General features: G+C 49.0%; 1 protein-coding gene across 9 annotated transcripts in view; it reads right to left on the bottom strand.

The window, feature by feature from the left end:
- FARS2 (phenylalanyl-tRNA synthetase 2, mitochondrial) overlaps positions 1-22515 on the bottom strand; it is a 315728-nt gene that overhangs the window by 46553 nt on the left and 246660 nt on the right. The window contains exon 8 of one of the 9 annotated variants that reach the window (XM_027958612.3): positions 10014-17487. The exons of the other annotated variants lie outside the window; for them this stretch is intronic. Within the exon in view, the coding sequence (XP_027814413.1) occupies positions 17439-17487 (49 nt within the window). The 3' untranslated portion in view covers positions 10014-17438. Of the gene's footprint in view, positions 1-10013; positions 17488-22515 lie in introns of those variants that run through there. 9 annotated transcript variants of the gene reach the window in all.

A 22515-nucleotide genomic window follows, 5' to 3' on the forward strand; every position in this document is an offset into this window, starting at 1 on the left:
AATTATCACTTTGCCATACACCTGGAACTAACACATCACTGTAAATCTAACTATACACCAATATAAAATAAAAATTAAACAGATAAATTGAATGCTATTGGTAATATCCCATACTTAGGAAAAAAAACAAAGCGTCTACTTCAGTGCGTGGTCCTTCCCCGAGGTCTGAGGAACTGAAACACAGTGTGGGAGGAGTGCCAGAGTTTTGCGAGCAGACTGTGCTGCCCTGCGCCCACCCTTCCCCTCTCCTGCCAGGCATGCGGGGGCACTGCTGTGCCCACCGTCTTGCAGTGACCATGTGTCTGCAGTGTGAACAGGCAGACAGGGAGACGGAGTGAGAAGTACACTCCTGGTAACTGGTGTTTTTCGGATTATCTGGCAGTGCAGACTTGACCTGGCTAATCTTGACTGAGAAGGGGCTTCACAGGTGGCTCAGTGGTAAAGAAGCCATCTGCCAACGCAGGAGATGCAGGAGGCTTGGGTTCAATCCCTGGGTTGGGAAGATCTCCTGGAGGAGGAAATGGCCACCCATTCCAGTATTCCTGCCTGAGAAATCCCATGGACAGAGGAGCCTTGTGGGCTACAGTCCATAGGGTCGCAAAGAGTTGGGCAAGACTGAGTGAGTTAGCACGCACGCAGTCTTGACTGATATACCGACCGGCGGCCTTCCTCCCTGGGGACCAGTCCCAGGAGGCTGGTAGAGGTGATGGGAGGCTCCCAGTGGCTGGTGAGACCGCTGATGAGCTGCCCGAGTTCCAATGAGGCTGGGAGTGTGGTCCTGGTGACTTGTGTGACCCACGAGGCTTCGGGGGACGCTTCACAAGGCCCACGTCTCAGAGGGGCTCCTCAGCCCTGCACGGTGGCGGGGCAGGCCCAGCCACTGTTACTGGGTTTCCACCTCTGCTCTCTGCTCCATCCAGACTCCTTCCAAGCCTCTTTTCCACACCCAGAGTTTTAACTAAAGAGGGTGACACAAATCTATGGTTAAGAAGGTTCAAATGATATCAGATGACTTTTTAATTAAAAAAAAAAAAAAGTGTTGCTTTTAAGCTGAGATGTAGTTTGACACTCTTCCCCAACCTCTCACTTCACACCCAGCCAAAGACAGTTCAGAGGCCGCCTATGTCCCTCGGCCAAGCTTTGCCCGAAATTAGATATTTGAAGGCTGCAAATGAATGTAAATCAGGTCTCGCGTGAACACAGTATGAAAATAATGACCTGAAAGCACTTCAAAGGCCAATCATCAACTTCCCGTGTATCTCATGGTTTGTATTTGTTTACTGAAAGTCAGACCGGCTTCTCAAGTGAACCATAAGCAGTGTCCTAGGAAAATACTCAGGAAGTAGAAAGAGTACTGCGTGGGGTACTCGATAAATATTTTCAAATTCAATTAATGAATAAACAAACCCAGACTTCTCATTTGCAGGATGGACTTCGATGTCTTTTCATCTCTAGTTTTTGCAACGTGGCTTTAGGACTCCCTCTCACAGGAAATGTGACCCTATCTTGGCTGGAAATCAGAGTACTTTCCAAGAACGCTTTTAGTTCTTCTCTCAGACAGACACCTTTTAACTCTCTACCCATCAGTCAGCTTCCTTCACCTCTCATGACAGTTTCAAAAAAAAATCTCAAAATTCATTCCAATCAGTCCTCAGTCCAGCTTTTTGCTTAGATGTAATCTTGGAATTGTTCTCTGGGTCTAAATTTATAGCCTAAGAGTTTCCCTGATGGCTCAGCAGGTAAAGAATCTGTCTGCAATGCAGGACACACAGGTTCCATCCCTGAGCTGGGAAGAGCCCCTGAAGGAGGAAATGGCAACCCACTCTAGTGTTCTTGCCCGGAGGATCTCATGGACAGAGGAGCCTGGCGGGCTATAGTCCATGGGGTCGAAAAAAGTCAGACACGACTGAGCGCGGCATGGTGACAGTACACAAGCCTGTGTGCATGCATGCTCAGCCACTTTAGTCACGGCCGGCTCTTTGCAACGCATGGACTGTGGCTCACCAGGCTCCTCTGTCCCTGGGACTCTCCAGGCAAGAACACTGGAGTGGGTTGCCATGCCCTCCTCCGGGAGATCTTCCCGACCCAGGGATCAAAATGGTGTCTCTTATTTCTCCTGCATGGCCGGCAGACTCTTTACAGCTGAGCCACCTGGGAAGCCCCAAAATAAAGCCAATGTGAGATTACACTTTTTTCCTTGAGCTAATTGGTATTTCCCAAATTTTGACAATAAATGTGCCACTTTGGCTGACAGGAAAACACGGCATGGATGTACACAGATGGCAGAGTCCCTTCCCTGTTCACCAGAAATTATCATCACATTGTTAATTGGCTATACAAAATAAAAAGTTCAAAAGAAAAAAACAAATAAAATGCATGGCATTAGATGACAACTCAGAAAGTGTCTTTCCTTTCAAAATATTTTTTCCTATATCTACTAGGCTGAAAAACTCATCTAGGCAGAGACTTATCCCCCAAGAGATTCTAGTTGGTTTTCCTAAAATTTTTATTACCTTCACTGCTTGTTAAGTCGTTGATACCTGTTCTCGATGGTGGGGTAAGTTCTGTCAACAGGGGCTGATCCATTTATATAGGCTGTTTCTGAAAAAGGGAGCCCTAATAAATGAATGTCTTCCACCCTGGGTTTTAAAATTACTGTTTTATTATAAAAATAATATATGTTCATAGTAAAAAAATTAAATTTTACAGAAGGGGGTTATGAACTGAAGAACAGAACATATCCCCAATTCCAGTGCCCTGCTGCAGAGAGAACACTGGGTTACAACTACCTTTGTATCTTTTTAGATGTTTTCCAGGCGTAGGAACGTCTATGACAGTGAAAGTGTGAAAATGTTAGCCACTCAGTCATATTCAACTCCTTGCGACCCCATGGACTGTAGCCCACCATGCTCCTCTGTCCATAGATTTCCCAGGCAAGGATACTGGAGTGGGTTGCCATTTTCCTCTCCAAGAGAAGTATATATGTCTATTAAAAACAGAAAATGGGATAATCATCTACAGAATCATGCAAGACTTGGTTCTTTCAATATATCCTGGTCATCTTTTCTTATTGGTGGATGAAATAATGGTGACTAGTTTCCTGTATAACTTCATCAGTCGTCCATGGAAGAACAGTTTTTGACGTTACATGAAATGGCAATAAACACACAGGCAAACATCTTTGAATACCTATATTAAGATATTTATGGGATAGATAAAATCTGGATCAAAGGGAGTGTGTATTTAAAATTTTGATAGATATTGTGAAACTGCCTTCCAGAAGAACTGTACCGATTTGCATTTCCACAAATAACACAGATGAAAGCGCCTATCACCCCCTGTACATTTGACAGCATAGACTATTATAAACTTTAAAATAATCTTTGCCAATTCAACAGATGACAAAGTATAACATGCAGATATTAACTTGTACTTCTCTAACCATGAGCGGAGCTGGAACACTCGCCCTTGGAGCCGTCAACCACCTTATAAAGACTTTACAGAGCTGAGGCCGCTGGCGAGGACTCTCCGGCCACACGGAGGGGATGTCTTCTCCTGCCGAAACCCCAGAGGTCCCGCTGGAGCCTCTGTCAGACCCCAGAGGCAAGACGCCTCACTCCACCCTTGGTGCATTCTCCCCGACTGTGCCCTGACGCCACAGAACATGAACACGGCTGCACAAACAAGGATAACACAGTCAGCAGAGCGGGGCGGGGGCACTTAGTTCCCCGGCTGAAGATAGCCAGACTAGCCGGAGATACCGAACTGCTGATTCTAGGTCCACTGAAGAACAGCCTTCTTGCAGCTTGCTCAGGATAAACGACCCCCAGGAGCACTCCCGCTCGTCTGCAGGGCCGATGCAACAGCACTAGCCACACTGCCCGGGAATGTTCCGCGAACAGCCTCTCCTCGCCCCGGAAGCAGCGGTCTCCCTTTCCTCCCAGCCTAAAAGCTGAACAACAGGGCCTTGTAAATCACTGGGCTGCTCAGAGATTAGTGGTGAAGGGGCAGACCTGGCGAGGGCTTTCCAAAAGGAAAATAAAGTATCGACATCATCTTGCAAGTCACTCTTCAGATGCTGCATTTTTCTCTTTCATCGGTTTTTACCCGACAGCACTTGACAATGTCTCTGCGGCTGTGAAAAGTTCAACCCATTTATCCTGAGAACACTGAAGAGGAATGCAGACTGGACTGCTGTGTGGATGGCTAACAGGCTGCGTGTTAGTGTGTCCAAAGAGTGCAACAATGACTGACCATTATCGTTAAAATTTATTTTGCAAAACAGATGAAATACTAATTCTCTGATAGAGGGTTCAATGTGGGGATGGGGCTCAGGAGACATAGTATTGATTAACCTGAGTTTATAAGGACCCTCTGGAGAAGGCAATGGCACCCCACTCCAGTACTCTTGCCTGGAGAATCCCATGGATGGAGGAACCTGGAAGGCTGCAGTCCATGGGGTCGCTGAGGGTCGGACACGACTGGAGCGACTTCACTTTCACTTTTCACTTTCATGCATTGGAGAAGGGAATGGCAACCCACTTCAGTGTTCTTGCCTGGAGAATCCCAGGGACGGTGGAGCCTGGTGGGCTGCCGTCTATGAGGTGGCACAGAGTCGGACATGACTGAAGCGACGCAGCAGCAGCAGCAGCAGCAGCAGCAGCAGCAGCAGCAGCAGCAGCAGCAGCAGCAGCAGCAGCAGCATAAGGACCCTCCTTTCTGGTGGCAAAAGAGTCGGGACCATAGCCTAAGGCACTGGAATGACCCGACACCTGGGATGGTCAGCAGCTAGCCCAGGGGTCTGAGGACAGTATCATCAATATGGTTTCGGAACAGCACGTTCTGAACACCTGGACCAGAACGCAAGGTAGGGATGCACAAAAGCCACGTACACACCTCACCCCACAGGTTCGCCTGGCACAGATTCGGTATACTGGTACACACACATTTTCACATCGGCATCTATTACAGGAAACTTGGGAGGAGGTATATTATAAACACAATTTAGCATTCCTTTCCTAAGGTTGGTTAGCAGTAAATAGAGTCAACTTTCTAACCTTCAAGCATGATTTCTGCAGGTAGGTTTTACCTCCCTCCCAGGTTTTCAAAAATCTTGCTTTCAAAGTGAATTCTGGACATGACTGCACAACGGCCAGCTCAGGGTGCGGTGGCAAGCGAGAGCTTAGCTCCCGTTTTTGATGGCTAGAAAAGGAAAGTGGCTAGTTGCTATTTTAAAACCTGGAGTTGAGATCAGTTTTAAGTGGGATAAAAGGTTCATGGAAGCCAAGTCAGTTCTCACTAGCAAGAGTGAACCTGTGGACACATGTGTGTGGACACATCCTGAGGGTCCACTGTGGTCCAGGCACCTCCTTCGGCTGCTCCGGGCCCTCTCACATCTTCTCTGGTATCATTTCACCATTTTACACGTGAGGGAGCAGAAAGCGGCCCGACCATCTGCTGAGTGACACGGTGGAGGCTGGATTCTAAGGGTCTTCGATCTAACTAACATCCTTTCTGAATTACAGTCTCTGTTCTTCTGGCTCTGTTCTGAAGGTTTCCTCACCTAAAACCCAGGAAAATACTGCCAAGGTAACCGGACTTGAATAGTGCGAGACCGGATGCAACGCGAGCCTTCTCCGGGCAGCCTTTGGACGTGGCCTCACTCTGGCGCCGGGGGCCCCCATCGAGGCTGGTGCGGGAGAGGGTGTGGCCTCCTGCCCACAGTACAGCCCTGCACCTGGAGCCTCAGACGCTCTCTCACTTCAGTCCGAATTTAGAAGGAGCTCCCTGGTCTGGAGAGTCTAAACCTGGTCCTCAAACTCTGTTGATGTCGTTCAATTGCTAGGCCGAGTCCGACTCTCTGTGACCCCCTGTCCTCAAACTCTTCTTATGTCCTTCCTGTTCTCTGTGGGGCAGAGTCCACCGAGCTTCTGGAAATGTCTCTCCTTCCGTGGTGCTCACAGATCAAGGTCAGCCACTGTGGGAGGAGAGCCTCCCCATCACAACAGCGACTTGCAAGATGTGACTGTGAGGCCCGCAGACCCGCAGGGTTACAGTCTGGCTGGCTGGGGGGGCGGTCAGGCAGGGTCCGACAGGACAGTGTGAAGCTGGCCACCAGCCCTGCAGCCCAGATGGGGACCAAGGATGGAGGAGAGGGCAGGAAGCCGAGGTGGGGGGCGTCTCAGACCCCTCACCTGACTCCCAAGTAATGAATCTCTTACACAAAAGCAATTATATCCAGGAGGAAACACATTCTTTCTCTGAACTGGCAGAAATGAAGCAACTATCGATTGGCTTTGTCCCTAAAGGACAGGACCACGTCTCCTGCGCTCTCAGCCTCCTTTGGTGGCAGTGGCGGGGGGCGGGGGGTCCACCTCGCTCTGCTGTGGCCCTGCCTCCACGTGGCTGGCTGCGGGCACACGCACGTCTTCTCGGGTCACAGACCTCCCTGAATCCCCCGGGTTCTGGATGCTGCATTCCGAGTTTCTCCACTTCGGGAAGAAAAATTATAAAAGGAGATTGATCTCTGGCTCCACTTAATCTTTTCCTAACTGCTGTAGGAAAGCACACGTGAGTCCCCTCGCTGGCCAGGGGCCTGGCAGTCTGAAGGACTGGAAGCTGAATCGAGGACCTGGTGTTAAAGGAGCCGCTCTTCAGAGTCTTTCCGCCGACCTAACAGACTCTCACTGGCAAGATGGTATAGATTAGCACCCCCAATGTCCTTTCAAACCCATTCTACCTCTCCATTCCGTGTGTGAGTTGTCTCCTTAGGCGATGAGTCCTGGGCCTGTTTAACATGGCCTTCGAGAGGGAGAAGGGACCTCCCTGGTGGCTCAAATGGTAAAGAATCCACCTGCAATGCAGGAGTCCTGGGTTTGATCCCTGGGTCGGGAATGGCAACCCACTCCAGTGTTCTTGCCTGGAGAATCCCATGGACGGAGGAGCCTGGTGGGCTACAGTCCATGGAGTCGCACAGAGTCGGACATGCCTGCGTGACTGACGCGTTCGCTTTTTGACAGGAAGCGCGGACAGAGGCCTGCCGACCCGCAGGGGCCGGGAGGAGAGAGGCTGGTGCCCTCTGTCAGCTTCTCGTGTCCCTCAGTCCAGCTGAGTCTGGTGGAAGCGTCTCCAGAAACAAGGCTGGCGTTGTTGCCCCTGGAGGGCAGTGGTGATGAAGACAAACCAGCCCCTGAGGTGGCAGGAATCCTTAGAGAACAAAAGACAAACCTAACTTCCGGAGCCCCAGGGACTCATGAGATCCACGTTGCTTTGCTCTCCGAGGGGACCCTGCGCGGGTTCTGAGTGGCAGTGCCCGGCGAGGCTCCTGATGGGAGGACGGCGGGGCTGGCACAGGCCCAGCGGGGCTGTGGGCTGTGTGGGCTCTGCAGCAGAGCTGGCATTGGGGTGACTCTCCAACGTGTTCCCACACACGCTCTGGGCCACGACTCCAGACGGGAGAGCTCACTGCACGGGACGGCGGGTGGAAGGGCGGCACCACTGCCTGTCTACCATGCTCTAAAAGGCGGGTGGGGCAGAGTGCAGGAGACAGCAATTAGGGAGACGGAACCATGTGCCCGGGATGGAACTGCTGCCTCAGAGGACCCGTGGACGAGGCTCGGTTCTGCAGCTGCAGAGCAAGGGCTTAGCTGCCCCGAGGCATGCAGGATCTTCTTCTACCAGGGACTGAACCCACATCCCCTGCACTGGAAGGAGGATTCTGAAAGCTCACTGGACAACCAGGGACAGACCTAGTGACAGACCTGCGGATGAACTCCACCACCCCGCCTTGTATTTCTTTAGGAGTTTACATACTATATAACCACATTCAAAAATGAATACATGGGCCCAGCCCAGTGTCTGGCGTATGGTGAGAGCTCAGAACACATTCACTGCAGAATTAAAGGACTTCCCAGGTGGCACTGGTGGTGGTAAAGAACCCGGCCTGCCAGGGCAGGAGACATAAACAACTTGGGCTCGATCCCTGGGTCAGGAAGATCCCCTGGAGAAGGGCACGGCAACCCACTGCGGTATTCTAGCCTGGAGAATCCCACGGATGGAGGAGCCTGGCGGGCTACAGTCCATAGTGTCGCAAGGAGTTGGACACGGCTGAAGCAACTTAGCATGCATGCACAGAGAATTTGAGGAAAAAAGAAAAACCTATCATCTGCCATCAAATTAATCATTTTCACTTCTCCACGCTCCCTCTGTTTCCTTTCAATATGAGTGATATGTTTTCAACACTGTTGTAACCATAAATAGGTATTAACTTGTTTGCTGCCTCTCATAGCATGTTTTGATGTTGCAACCGAGTCTGTGGTGTCTAATGACTGTGTAATATTCCATCAAGATGTCTAGTCTTCTCTAAATCAAGGTAGGATTGGGCCTGTCCCTTGAGCAGAATGCAAACCTCGCCAAACACGGTGGTCTGTCTGTAAGCACCCTGAGCTCGGACGATCGTCTGGGTTGACTCCAGCACCCTGCACTGTCCTTGGAAAACTCCAAATCATTTCACAAACTGTTTATGAAAGGAGGACTTCAACCACTGCCCAGATGCGAGCAGCCTCAGGAAAAACCACCGACGGAAGGGAGAGGCGGGGGGATCAGAGGAGGGGGCCAGGGGCAGCTGGCAGCCACCTGAAAAGATGCTAATAAAGGCACCAGCCAGGGGCCAGGGCCTGCCTTCTTCCTCTGATCTCTCAAGAAAACAGTCAGCAGTTCTTAGCAGATGGATCAGGCAGAGTCAGGGGCCGGGCACGCGCCGTGTGTCCTGGGATTTTCCCATCTTGCACTGGTCAACACGCTTATGAGATGCCACAACCAGAGTGCAGTTTTCTTCTTTTTCCTCTTTAGATAACTTTTCCTCCTCTGTATACAAGGGAAACACCCACTCACTGAAAATAATCTGGGAAACAGGGGGAGCTGTCGAGAAGAAAGTGAAAACCGCCTGCAGTCCTGAGAGCCCGGGACGACACAGCTGCATTGCTCACCATCCCCTTCCGTCCACGTTCGTACAACACTTGATCACACCCCGCCACCCTGTACACCTACAGTTAGACAGCAAACCTCTTCATCCATGTTGGCAACGATTCTTTAAGATGTTCTAAATATGTGCAAAATAGTTCACTGTTGGGATCAGAGACACGTGGTTGATTTGTCTCCGCATTGGTGACAGGATGCTACCTCACTCAGGGTGCTCCTCAATTCTCTCTCTTAGATGAGACAGTGCCGACGTCTTTGTTTGTTTCTCAGCTGTATCCACCAGCACAGATCTGAAACTGCATAACCACTGGCTCAGGGTGCGGACGCCTAAAGCCTCAGCCACAAGGCAGAATGCACTCACTCCCGGAGCTCTACACACGCGCCCAGCCCTGCACCAGCCTCGTTACATCATTATTGCTTTCATTTATTTTAACTGTGGATGAAAAATGAAAGCATTACTTTAAATTGCATTTCGTTGATTGCTGGAGAGGCTGAACTTTTAAATTTTGTTTTCCGGCTATAAGTTTAGATAAACTGCTTAGTGAACTGTTTTCTACTGAACTGTCCATTTTTCTATTAAAGCTAGAGATTTTTTTCACTGATTGTGCCACTATAATCTTACTTTGTGAAAGCTAAAAAAACATTTACATATATTTAAAATGCAACTCTGCAAAAGAAAAAAAAAAAAAGCTTGGAAACAAGATTAGAAGGAAACACAATAAAACGCTAACCATGTTAGGCATTAGGTGGAAGGAGCACCGGCTGAATTTTCTCAGCACCATGAAAAGAGGACAATAAGCCATGATCCAAGGGGTGCTGTCCGCGGTGATGAAGGCGGTGGACAGGACAGGTGTGCAGGGACCGGAGCTCAGGTGTGTGCAGCGGCACGGGGCAGGGGGTCTCTGTATTCTGATTCACCATGATCCCCACTTCACACTCCCTGGTCCACCCCCATCCCTGATACAGACACCCACGAGGCATCCTCCTCTATTCGACCCCGGGGATAAAGAATATGGGCTGGGTGACTGCATGACGCAGGGTCACTGTTTTATTTATTTCATCGAGTAAATACAGCGTCGTGTTAATTTCTGCTGTACAGCAAAGCGATTCAGTTCACACACATATATACCCCTCGCCATCTGCTTCTCCTCTACAGCTCATCACAGGACAGTGGACGCAGCTCCCCGCGCTGTGCAGGAAGGCCTTGTTTATCCATCCTACACGTAACAGTCTGCATCTGTTCAGCCTCAACCCCCACACAACCCTGCCATTGGTAACCAGAAGTCTGTTCTCTCTCTGTGAGCCCATTTCTGTTCTGTGTGTGCTGTTAGCTCTGTTCTGTAGATAAACTCATCTCTGTCGCATGTTAGATTCCACACATAAACGATCTCATGCTGTGCCTGTCCGCCTCCATCTCACTTCCTGCGCTCGGCATGAGCATCTCTAGGTCCAGCATTCTTCCCTTCTTCTTACGCCTGAGCAGCGGTCCATGTCTGTATGTGCCACGCCCTCTTCCTCCATGCCTCTGCAGATGGACACTTACCTTGTTTCCAGGTCTTGGTGGTTGTGAAGAGTGCTGCTATGAACGCTGGAGTACACGTACGCTTTTGAATTAGAGCAGTTTTGCCTGCATATATACACCCAGGAGTGGGACTGCTGGGATCACATGGCAATTCTGTATTTCATTTCCTGGTGGTGGTTTAGTCGCTAAGTCCTGTCTGACTCTTTGCGCGCCCATGGACTGTATGTAGACTGCCAGATTTTGCTCTCCACGGATTCTCCAGCCAAGAATCCTGGAGTGGGCTGCCATTTCCTTCTCCAGGGGATCTTCCTGACCCAGGGGTCAAATGCGGGTCTCCCGCACTGCAGGTGGACTCTTTACCAGCTAAGCCGCGAGTGAAGCCTCCATACTGCTCTCCACAGTGGTCTGGGCGTCTCTTACGCCACGGCTGCAGCCCTGTTTTCCTGGTGAAGCGTCTCCTTGCCAGAAGGGCAGTGGGCTGCATCCAACTTTGCTATATTGGCACAACACCCAAAGATACCCTGGGGCTCTGATCACACAGCGGGTCTGCAGACATCCCCGGGCCTCAGCAGTGAGCTGCACTGTAATGGTGGCCGCGGAGCAGAGCTTGCCGAAATCAGATTTTCACTGGATAGCAGGAAGAAACAAGGGCTATCAACCTACACCTGGATGCAGCTATTTCCACACTGGGTTAGCAGATAAAATTTAGCTTTAGAGGCAGAACAACTCTTTATTCTGCAAAAACAGGTGAATGAATTCTTTACGATGAAAGGTGAGGCCCTGAGGACAGGGATGCTGAAGAAGAGAAAGGGAGGCCGTCCACACGGTGAAGTAAAGGATCCCACAGGGCTCGGGTGAAGGAACTGACTTGAGGGGGCTTCCTGGGGTGAGGCCCGAGAGGTGGGTGTTTGGGGAAGAGAGGCCCTGAGGGGGAGCCAGGACACGAGGCTGGGTTTCCCCCAAGGAGACCGGAGCTTCCTAGCGTCACCCAGGAGACAAGACGGGGGCAGCCAGGGACTGACTCGGACGGCAACTCGCCCTGATAACTGGCCACGACCGCGGGGCCCAGGCTCAGCTTTAGTCTCCTTTCCATTACGTCTGACCTTTTGCACACACGTTCGTGCCACTGAGGGCGTCCTGGGGAACAGACAGGCGCCAACGCGGGGAAGTGACGGCCTGCAGCGTGGCGGGACAAGGAGCAGGGGTGACGGAAGGGGCCCAGGAAAAGTGTTCAGGGCTGGAGGAGACGGCAGGACGTCACGGCTCTGAGAACCCTGCAGAGACCCTCAACAGGGCGGCCGGGAAAGCAGGGCTTACTGTGCTCGGACGTTGTTAGAAAAGGAGAGAGAAGTCTCCTGACCCAAGGGCACATTTAGTTCCGATGACCTTCCTGAGGCCCGGGATCACTCATTTCGAGGTCCTAGGTTTAATGTCTTGCTGGCATGGTCTCTCCAGATCGAGGGTGTCACCCCTTGAAAAGCACAGCCTGAAGGAAGAGACAGGAGGTACAAGGCCCACCCGTCACCCGTTTTCTGGCTTCAACGGAAGGTCAGCAGCCACCGGGCATCTCTTCACCACTAGACGACCCCGCGAGACTTGTTTCCTGAGGACAGGCCTCTGGCAGGATGGCCCAGTGCCCAGCTCTCCCTTCCAACCCCAGAGCCGCGGGTGTCAGACGCTCCTCCGACCAGAAGGGCGCGCTTCTGGGTTAAGGAGAGACTGCAGCCCGAGTCGCCAGGAGCAGACGCAGTGGACAAACACTCGGGAGCACCTGGCATCGTGTCATCCGGCAGTTTTAGAGACGCCCTTAGGAGCTCCGTGCAAGGCGTGCAAGAGTGGGGGGCTGGGACTGAAGACAGGCCCTTCTTGACACCTGCTGTGTGGCTCCTGGACCCCAGCGAGCACACCCGCCCTGGCCCCCCACGCCCCGCTCACATCTTGTGTGTTTCTCCGGGATGTGGGGATGGACGTGGCTGAGGCTCCAGGGGCCTGAGACAGTGCAGACAGTGTCCAGGCAACGCTTGGGTCACAAAGGGTGGCTGGGGCGACATGGCCCAGAGGACACCCACGTGGGGCTCAGGGTACCGATTTCACCCTAAGCAAGGGTGCGCGGCCGAGAGGACCTACCCTGCGCCTGATGTCAGGGGCAGCGGCCAAGAGGAGCTACCCTGCGTCAGAGGTAAGGAGCAGCGGCTGCACTTTGCTGGAGCAGCCGTGAAGAGAGACCCCACGTCCAAGGTAAGAGAAACCCAAGTAAGGTGGTAGGCACTGAGAGATGGGATCAGAAGGCAGACAAACTGAAACTACAATCAGACAACTGGCCAATCTGATCACATGGACCAAAGCCTTGCCTAACTCAATGAAACTAAGCCATGCCATATGGGGTTACCCAAGACAGACGGGTCATGGTGGAGACATCTGACAGAATGTGGCTCACTGGAGAAGGGAATGGCAAACCACTTCAGTATTCTTGCCTTGAGAACCCCATGAACAGTATGAAAAGGCAAAAGATAGGACACTGAAAGATGAACTCCAAAGGTTGGTAGGTGCCCAATATGCTACTGGAGATCAGTGGAGAAATAACTCCAGAAAGAATGAAGGGATACAGCCAAAGAAAAAACAACACCCAGCTGTGGATGTGACTGGTGATAGAAGCAAAATCCAATGCTGTAAAGAGCAATACTGCATAGGAACCTGAATGTCAGGTCCATGAATCAAGGCAAATTGGAAGTGGTCAAACAGGAGATGGCAAGAGTGAACATCGACATTCTAGGAATCAGTGAACTAAAATGGACTGGAATGGGTGAACCGTTATATTTACTACTGTGGGCAGGAATCCCTTAGAAGAAATGGAGTAGCCTTGATGGTCAACAAGAGAGTCCAAAATGCAGTACTTGGATGCAATCTTAAAAACGACAGAATGATCTCTGTTCGTTTCCAAGGCAAACCATTCAATATCACGGTAATCCAACTCTATGCCCTGATCAGTAATGCTGAAGAAGCTTAAGTTGAACAGTTCTATGAAGACCTACAAGACCTTCTAGAACTAACATCCAAAAAAGATGTCCTTTTCTTTATAGGGGATTGGAATGCAAAAGTAGGAAGTCAAAAACAAACCTGGAGTAACAGGCAAATTTGGCCTTGGAATACAGAATGAAGCAGGGCAAAGGCTAATAAGAGTTCTGCCAAGAGAATGCACTGGTCATAGCAAACACCGTCTTCCAACAACACAAGAGAAGACTCTATAGATGGACATCACCAGATGGTCAATACTGAAATCAGACTGGTTATATTCTTTGCAGCCAAAGATGGAGAAGCTCTATACAGTCAGCAAAAACAAGACCGGGAGCTGACTGTGGCTCAGATCATGAATTCCTTATTGCCAAATTCAGACTGAAATTGAAGAAAGTGGAGAAATCCATTAGGCCATTTAGGTATGACCTAAATCAAATCCTTTATGACTATACAGTGCAAGTGAGAAATAGATTTAAGGGACTAGATCTGATAGATAGAGTGCCTGATGAATTATGGATGGAGGTTTGTGACATTGTACAGGAGACAGGAATCAAGACCATGCCCAAGAAAAAGAAATGCAAAAAAGCAAAACGGCTGTCTGAGGAGGCCTTACAAATAGCTGTGAAAAGAAGACAAGTGAAAAGTAAAGGAGAAAAGAAAAGATATACCCACAGAATGAAGAGTTCCAAAGAATAGCAAGGAGAGATAAGAAAGCCTTCTTCAGCAATCAATGCAAAGAAATAGAGGAAAATGATAGAATGGGAAAGACTAGAGATCTCTTCAAGAAAATTAGAGATACCAAGGGAACATTTCATGCAAAGATGGGCTCAATAAAGGACAGAAATGGTATGGACCTAACAGAAGCAGAAGATATGAAGAAGAGGTGGCAAGAATACACAGAAGAACTGTACAAAAAAGATCTTCATGACCCAGATAATCATGATGGTGTGATCACTCACCTAGAGCCAGGCATCCTGGAATGTGAAGTCAAGTGGGCCTTAGAAAGCATCACTACGAACAAAGCTAGTGGAGGTGATGGAATTCCAGTGGAGCTATTTCAAATCCTGAAAGATGATGCTGTGAAAGTGCTGCACTCAATATGCCAGCAAATTTGGAAAACTCAGTAGTGGCCACAGGACTGGAAAAGGTCAGTTTTCATTCCAATCCCAAAGAAAGGCAATGCCAAAGAATGTTCAAACTACTGCACAATTGCACTCATCTCACATGCTAGTAAAGTAATGCTCAAAATTCTCCAAGCCAGGCTTCAGCAATATGTGAACCATAAACTTCCAGATGTTCAAGCTGGTTTTAGAAAAGGCAGAGGAACCAGAGATCAAATTGCCAACATCTGCTGGATCGTGGAAAAAGCAAGAGAGTTCCAGAAAAATATCTATTTCTGCTTTATTGACTATGCCAAAGCCTTTGACTGTGTGCATCACAAGAAACTGTGGAAAATTCTGAGAGAGATGGGAATACCAGACCACCTGACCTGCCTCTTGAGAAACCTGTATGCAGGTCAGGAAGCAACAGTTGGAACTGGACATGGAACAACAGACTGGTTCCAAATAGGAAAAGGAGTACGTCAAGGCTGTATATTGTCCCCCTGCTTATTTAACTTAAATGGAGAGTACATCATGAGAAATGCTGGGCTGGAAGAAACACAAGCTGGAATCAAGATTGCCGGGAGAAATATCAATAACTTCAGATATGCAGATAACACCACCCTTATGGCAGAAACTGAAGAAGAACTAAAGAGCCTTTTGATGAAAGTGAAAGAGAGTGAAAAAGTTGGCTTAAAGTTCAACATTGAGAAAACTAAGATTATGGTATCTGGTCCCATCACTTCATGGCAAATAGATGGGAAAACAGTGGAAACAGTGTCAGACTTTATTTTTCTGGGCTCCAAAATCACTGCAGATGGTGATTGCAGCAATGAAATTAAAAGACGCTTACTCCTTGGAAGGAATATGACCAACCGAGACAGCATATTAAAATGCAGAGACATTACTTTGCCAACAAGGGTCTGTCTAGTTAAGGCTATGGTTTTTCCAGTGGTCATGTATGGATGTGAGAGTCAGACTATAAAGAAAGCTGAGCACTGAAGAATTGATGCTTTTGAACTGTGGTGTTGGAGAAGACTCTTGAGAGTCCCTTGGACTGCAAGGAGATCCAACCAGTCCATCCTAAAGGAGATCAGTCCTGGGTGTTCATTGGAAGGACTGATGCTGACGCTGAACTCCAACACTCTGGCCACCTGATGCGAAGAGCTGACTCGTTAGAAAAGACCCTGATGTTGGGAAAGTTTGAGCGCAGGAGGAGAAGGGGACAACAGAGGATGAGATGGTTGGATGGCATCACTGACTCAATGGACATGGGTTTGGGTGGACTCCAGGAGTTGGTGATGGACAGGGAGGCCTGGTGTGCTGCGATTCATGGGGTCGCAAGGAATCGGACATGACTGAGCGACTGAACTGAACTGAATTGAAGGGGGTGCTTCCGAGGCTGAGGGCTGACCCTCAACCCCCTCTTACCAGCCTCCAGGTTCCCCATCCCTCCCCCTCCTCCTGAGTCTACAGAGGACTGTGACCTTCAGGAACAGAGGGAGATGCTCTTTAAAACAAGTGCATCCGCTGGGTCTATCAAAGAGGGTTTTTTTCTGCTCGAAAGTCATTTATCTGAATAGCGATCTTGGGAAACTGGGTTGGGCTGGGTGAGGGAAGGGGATGTCGCAGGCTGTGAGGGACGCACATTTAGAGAAGGTTTCTTTGAGAACAAGATTTTTGACACGGTTTCTCCATGTTCATTCGCCTCATCGTCCCTCATGACCCTGCTCTGGTGGACTCCCCATCTCCAGGTCTGCCCACGAGCTCGCCCTCTGCTGAGGCAGGGCCCGGCTCCCAGAACCTCGCTCACCTGCCTCTCAGTCCCCTCCTCGCACATCGCATCCACCTGCTTCTGCCGTCTTCACCGTCATCATCTGAACCCAGACTCACGCTGCTGCCAGGCTGAGCTGCCCGTCTGACAGGTTCCTTCACTCTACACACATTTCCTGCACGCCTGCTCTGTGCAGGAGTGACCAAGAACGCTGCCCCCTGGGAACTGCCAATCAAGTGGGTAAAATAAGATGTGCAAACAACCATTTCAAACACGTGCAAGGCAAAACAAGAAACGCACACACACATACTCTGTTACATGAGCACATGGGTGAAGGAAAAAAGACCTGGCTTTGGCAAGAGTCCCCAGCGGGTCTCCGTCCAGGGTGGGCGCCCACTCCCCTCCGTCCTCCTCACTGAAGCCAGGTGTGTGTCCCAAAGCAGTGGGGCTAGGCCACTGCCAGCAGCAGAGACGCACCGCTGCCTGCAGGACCTCCCTTGCCGTGGGCGGGAGGAATTGGAGGCGGCTCCTGTGTCCTTGTGCAGCAGCTCTAGTGATGAGAAAGTGTTTGCGACAGAGCATCCTGAGGGCCCCGCGGTCAGAGAGGCCTGCTGCTGCTGCTGCTGCTGCTGCTGAGTTGCTTCAGTCGTGTCCGACTCTGTGCGACCCCAGAGACGGCAGCCCACCAGGCTTCGCCATCCCTGGGATTCTCCAGGCAAGAACACTGGAGTGGGTTGCCGTTTCCTTCTCCAATGCATGAAAGTGAAAAGTAAAAGTGAAGTCGCTCAGTCATGTCCGACCCTCAGCGACCCCATGGACTGCAGCTTTCCAGGCTCCTCCGTCCATGGGATTTTCCAGGCAAGAGTACTGGAGTGAGGCACCATTGCCAACGGAATTTTACGACGTTGACTCATCACCGAGTTCTGAACAGACATTAAGGTGCACAGGGGCAAGGTAGACAGGGCGGGAAGCAAGCTTGTTGGGAGGAGCTGGGAGGAGAGGATGCAGGCAGCTGAACACAGACGTTGCTTCTTGGCTCTCTCATGGACTAGTCCTTTCTAACGATGTTTGTTTGAGTCTCAGCACTTACACCAAGTCTGTATTTAAAAAAGAAAAGAAATGCAGGACGTGTCGCTTGATGAAGGATTTGTTTTGATTCACAAAATTTTGTAAAAGTTTTACTAGGATACTACATTTCTAATATTGTTAATTGAAAGAAAAGCAGTTTATGAAGCCAGTCATGAACAATCTTAGATATGTGGATACTTTAAATATACAAAATGCCTCTGAATTTGAGCTGGATTTTTAAAACACTCATTTGGTCTCTTTTACAGTAAAGCAGGGCAAAGCAGACAGTTCTTTCCGACAGTAATAACCATCTCCCGGTTGTTCCAGGAATGGCCATACTCTGCGGTTTTCTCAAATGGAATTTCCTCTGTAGGTAAATATTGAGACAACACTTAAGTTGGCTCAGATCCGTCTATATTGACTTCAGGAAGCAGCAAATATCACGGGACAACACAAGAGTGAGGGAGGGAACGCTGGAGTCGTGATCCCCAAGGCAAAATGGGGCACACCAACACTTAAGATCGACTATAAGGCCCTTCCCTTCCTGATATACAATACAAACACAGAAGTTTCCGGTTATTAAGTCTGGGAGCATTTAATACACGAGTGAACAGAATGAGACTTTCATATTAAAAAAATGGCTCCATACAAAAATTTTCAAACCACTTTGAACCTTTTCTATATAAAACACTACTTGCAATCATTTACTGTATTATTACAAAGCACACAACTTACACTCTACCTCAGTGTGACGTTATGAATGTCTTTATGGCTAAATGTTGCTCTCTGTGATACTTTTCTTAGGATGCCATTGAGAATTTAAGCAGGTCCCAAACTAGGGCACCAGAGGCACGTACAGTAAAATACGCTGTTAGTCTCATGATTTAAAAATGGAAGATTGTATAAATGCATGCTTCTGAATAAGTTTCCAGTCTGATAGGTATGCTGTTGCTTTTATCTAACAAATGCAAAATCCAACTGAATGCCTAAGGGCCCAATATGAGAACGGAGGAGAGAAGAAGAAGGAGTAAATAACACAGATCATCAATAATAGAAATGACAGAGACCCCCTGTTCATCTAATGCTCTGTTCAAGTGAGTAGCCTTGATAACGAAAGCCGATGGACATCTTTAAATACCATTAGGGGGACCTCCCTGGTGGTCCAGTGGTTAAGAATCAGCTTTCCAATGCAGGGGATGCGGGTTTGATCCCTGGTTGGAAAACTAAGATCCCACCTGACACCAGGCAGCAAAGCCTACAGGCCCACAGCGAAGAGCCAGAGAAGCCAAAATAAGTAAAGAATCTCCATCAGGAAATTTTTCTTGCATACTTAGAGGCAGTGGATTAAACGTTTTTTTATAGCAAACGTGAGTCAGGCTGTTTTGACTGGTATTATTTGTCTCTATGAGCCTAACCAAACTTATTAATAGTAGTTATCTTTAACTTGTACTTTAAATGCCTCTTTCATTCAATAAAGCAGGGAAATTTCCCTAAGGGGGAAGAAAAAGCATGATTTCACCACGGTTTCAATGTAGCATATGCCTCAGTTATGACTAAGATGGGGTTCAACATGTGCAAAAGGTGATTAAGAAGATATGTCCTGTGACAGCGTAAAGGAGGCGAGAAATTCACCTTTCTGCCTGGTATGCCAAACCAACAGAAGACGCGACGAAAAGAAGGTAGCTTCTGCAGGGTGTTTATGGATTAGTCCACGTGACTTTATTTGCCTGCGCCTTTTCACTCTAATTTGTCGGTGAGCTCTTCTTTCAAGGTTTTCTAAGTTACTCCTTCAAAATAAAATAGGAGCAACTGGAAAACACAAATCCAAAACAGAGATGCATGGGATGATGAGGGTAACGTTCCGCCTACACATGCTCTATGATTTATCCTCATTCAGCGTGTCTCTCTGGCACCATTTGGTACCTGCAGAGTGTCAGGTGACATATTTTCTGACTAAATGGGTACTGAAGACAATACTACGCTGATACCAAAATACCCGCGTGCAACTGTGTATGCTTTCTCACCTAGCAGGTTTGCAGTGAAAAGGAGTATACTTTCCCTGTCTCCTAAAATTCTGTCACTCCTCCCCAGAGCCTCTTTTTTAGAAAATTTTAATTTTAGGTGGCGCTGGGTCTTTGTTGCAGCAGAGCCTCTTCCCTTGAAGAGAGCCAGGTGGATCGAGGACACATAATAACTAAATCCTTGTGCAGACAGAGAGCGGGCATGCTGGTGCTGCTTGCTACCTAGTACCCGTCATCCATTTGTCCGTCCGTCCATCCATCCATCCATTCTCCTACCTACCTACCTATGTGTGTATATACAGATGTGCTATACTTTTTATCGATTCAATGGGTCAATAAATATGCAAGTTTATTAAACAATGTCTTCATCAAATATTGATTGACCACCTACATTGTTAGGAAACACTGCTGTGGTTCCTCATAATAGCTGGAAATCTTAGGTAAAAAGTTCCACATATTAAAAGGAGTAAAAAGAGAGCTAGCGGGGCTTTGGCCCCAGCCCCGACACTGCTTCTTCTGGGGACTCTGGGCATTTCCTTTTGACGGCGTTGAGCTCAGCTTTTTCTTTTGAATAATGAAGAAACTGAAGCACACGCTCTCTTTTAAAGAATTCCTTGGAGAACAAAATGCCACAAATATGGAAGTATTTTTTAATGCTGGAAACGGGGAAAGTAACACTTCTCCCAGAAGAACTTAGGGATACTGATCTCATTTAAGTTAAAATCATTCCAATTTGAGAAAAACGTATGTATCGTGCCTTCTAACTCCCAGTTAGAATCTGAGCCTAGGTAAAAAGAAGTCAGGCATTCCCAGAGCTCCTGCGAAGGAAACAAGGCTGGATGGCCTACACGTGTCCTAAGTGCAGCAGGCCACGCAGTGCACCTGTGAAGGCATTACTTCTCGCCTGCGGTTGTGGGTGCGTGGAGGGTGAGCAGCCTCTCCCAGTTGCTAGTCTACTGTCTCAGTGTGTTCCCATGCCCTCCAAGGGTCAACCATCGGCGTCCTCCGTGGGCTGTGGAGGACAATTAGAACTAACATCTGAGCAGCAGCTGTTGTTGTTCAGTTGCTCAGTTGTGTCCGACTCTTTGTGACCCCATGGACTACAGCACGCCAGGCCTCCCTGTCCATCGCCAACTCCTGGAGCTTGCTCACACTCGTGTCCATCGAGTTGGTGATGCCACCCAACCGTCTCATCCTCTGTCACTCCCTTCTTCTCCTGCCCTCAGTCTTTCCCAGCATCAGTCTTCTATCAAGGGAACATTTCTGACCAGTAAGCGTTCCTCTTAATATTTCTATCAAACACACCTTAATAGGAGGTTAACTATGAGAATACCCACAAATGGAGAAAATTTGGGCTGTTACCAATATTAGGTTTAGATGCAAAGGAAATACAATTATCAACACGGAACACTTTCTCTGTTTTGTGAATTTATGACATCTACATTCCTATTTTTTTCTTTTCTTCTTTTTTTGGAAAATGATGCACTGCCTGAAAATAGTTATCTTTAAACTGACCCAAAAAAGGACATATCTTCAGGATAAATGGTTTCTAACTCAGTGCTGGAATATAACACACAATAGGTCTTTGGCTGGACCACCTACTCTTGGAAAGTCTAACTTCAACATTTTGTTTAGTATTTGGTTGACTTAAAAAAAAATCATATGATTGATTCATATAAACGATTTTAAATGAAAATAAACACATTTAAATGAACACAAATACAAAGACAACGTTAAAGGCTGCCACAACCCTATGATCCAGAGACAAGCAGGGCTAACACCGCGCGGTACATCCTTCTTCTCTTCTGGAAGGTAGGTGTACATTATATATACATTTCTTCATCTATGCCCACAGACAAAATCCGTCCCATATTCCCGCGTATCCAGGTGTCCAGAGAGCTCACGTTGGCACCCCTGCCTCTCTGCGCACATCTGTCTACAAGGCACCCTCTTCTGGACATCTCATCTCCCATAAATCTGAGTTTATTGGCAACAGGCATCGTTGGCATTGCGGTGAAGCCCTTCTGCTTCCTGGAGAGCACCTGAGCTCCTGATCTCTGCCCTCACTTCCCAAGAGCTGGCGCAGGTCCAGCCGACGGCAGTGCAGCCGGATTCTGCACGCATGCAGGAGTACAGGGTTCCTTCCTGCCCAAGCCCCACTTCGAGAAAAAAACCACGGCAACTGCACTCGGCTTCCCCAGACCCTCGCACCTTTTCGGTGGTCTGGCCCAAAGCCATGCCCCCGGCAAGGCAGGAAGGAACCATGTGGGGACCCAGTCCTGATGGCAGAAGGGGGCAGGTGGGGGCTGCGGGCAGTACAAGCTCTCCTCAAGTCCACAAACTCGCCGACCCCTCAGACACCTGCCCCATGAGCACAGGGCGTGGCTCTTGCTTCAAGAAAGCTGGCTGGGAACAGACACATGTGGTTAGAATCGACGTGGGAAGTGCAGGCTGCTGCCTTCATTGGCTCTGTCTCCCCAGGTTCCTCCAGGGGAGTGTGTGTGCAGGCTAGGTCGCTCAGGCCTGTCCGGCTCTTTGAGACCCTATGGACTGTAGCCCGCCAGGCTCCTCTGTCCATGCGATTCTCCAGGCAAGAACACTGGAGTGGGTGGCCATGTCCTTCTCCAGGGGATCTTCCCAATCCAAGAATCGAACCCACACCTTTTATGTCTCCTGCACTGGCAGGTGGACTCTTTACCACAAGTGCCACCTGAGAAGCTCTCTCCAGGGTAGGGACCACATCTATTTGATCTTTTGTCTCTCCTCAGTGGGACGCTTAGTTTGGGGCTCATGAAAGGTGCTCATGAAACTCTAATACTTTGGCCACCTGATGTGAAAAACTGACTCATTTGAAAAGATCCTGATGCTGGGAAAGATTGAAGGCAGGAAGAGAAGGGAAAGACAGAGGATGAGATGGTTGGATGGTATCACTAACTCAGTGGACATGAGTTTGAGTGAACTCCAGGAGTTGGTGATGGACAGGAAGGCCTGGTGTGCTGCAGTCCACGGGGTCGCTGAGCTGGACACTACTGAGCG

This window comes from Ovis aries, chromosome 20 (genome assembly GCF_016772045.2).
Source record: "Ovis aries strain OAR_USU_Benz2616 breed Rambouillet chromosome 20, ARS-UI_Ramb_v3.0, whole genome shotgun sequence".
Lineage (NCBI taxonomy): Eukaryota > Metazoa > Chordata > Mammalia > Artiodactyla > Bovidae > Ovis > Ovis aries.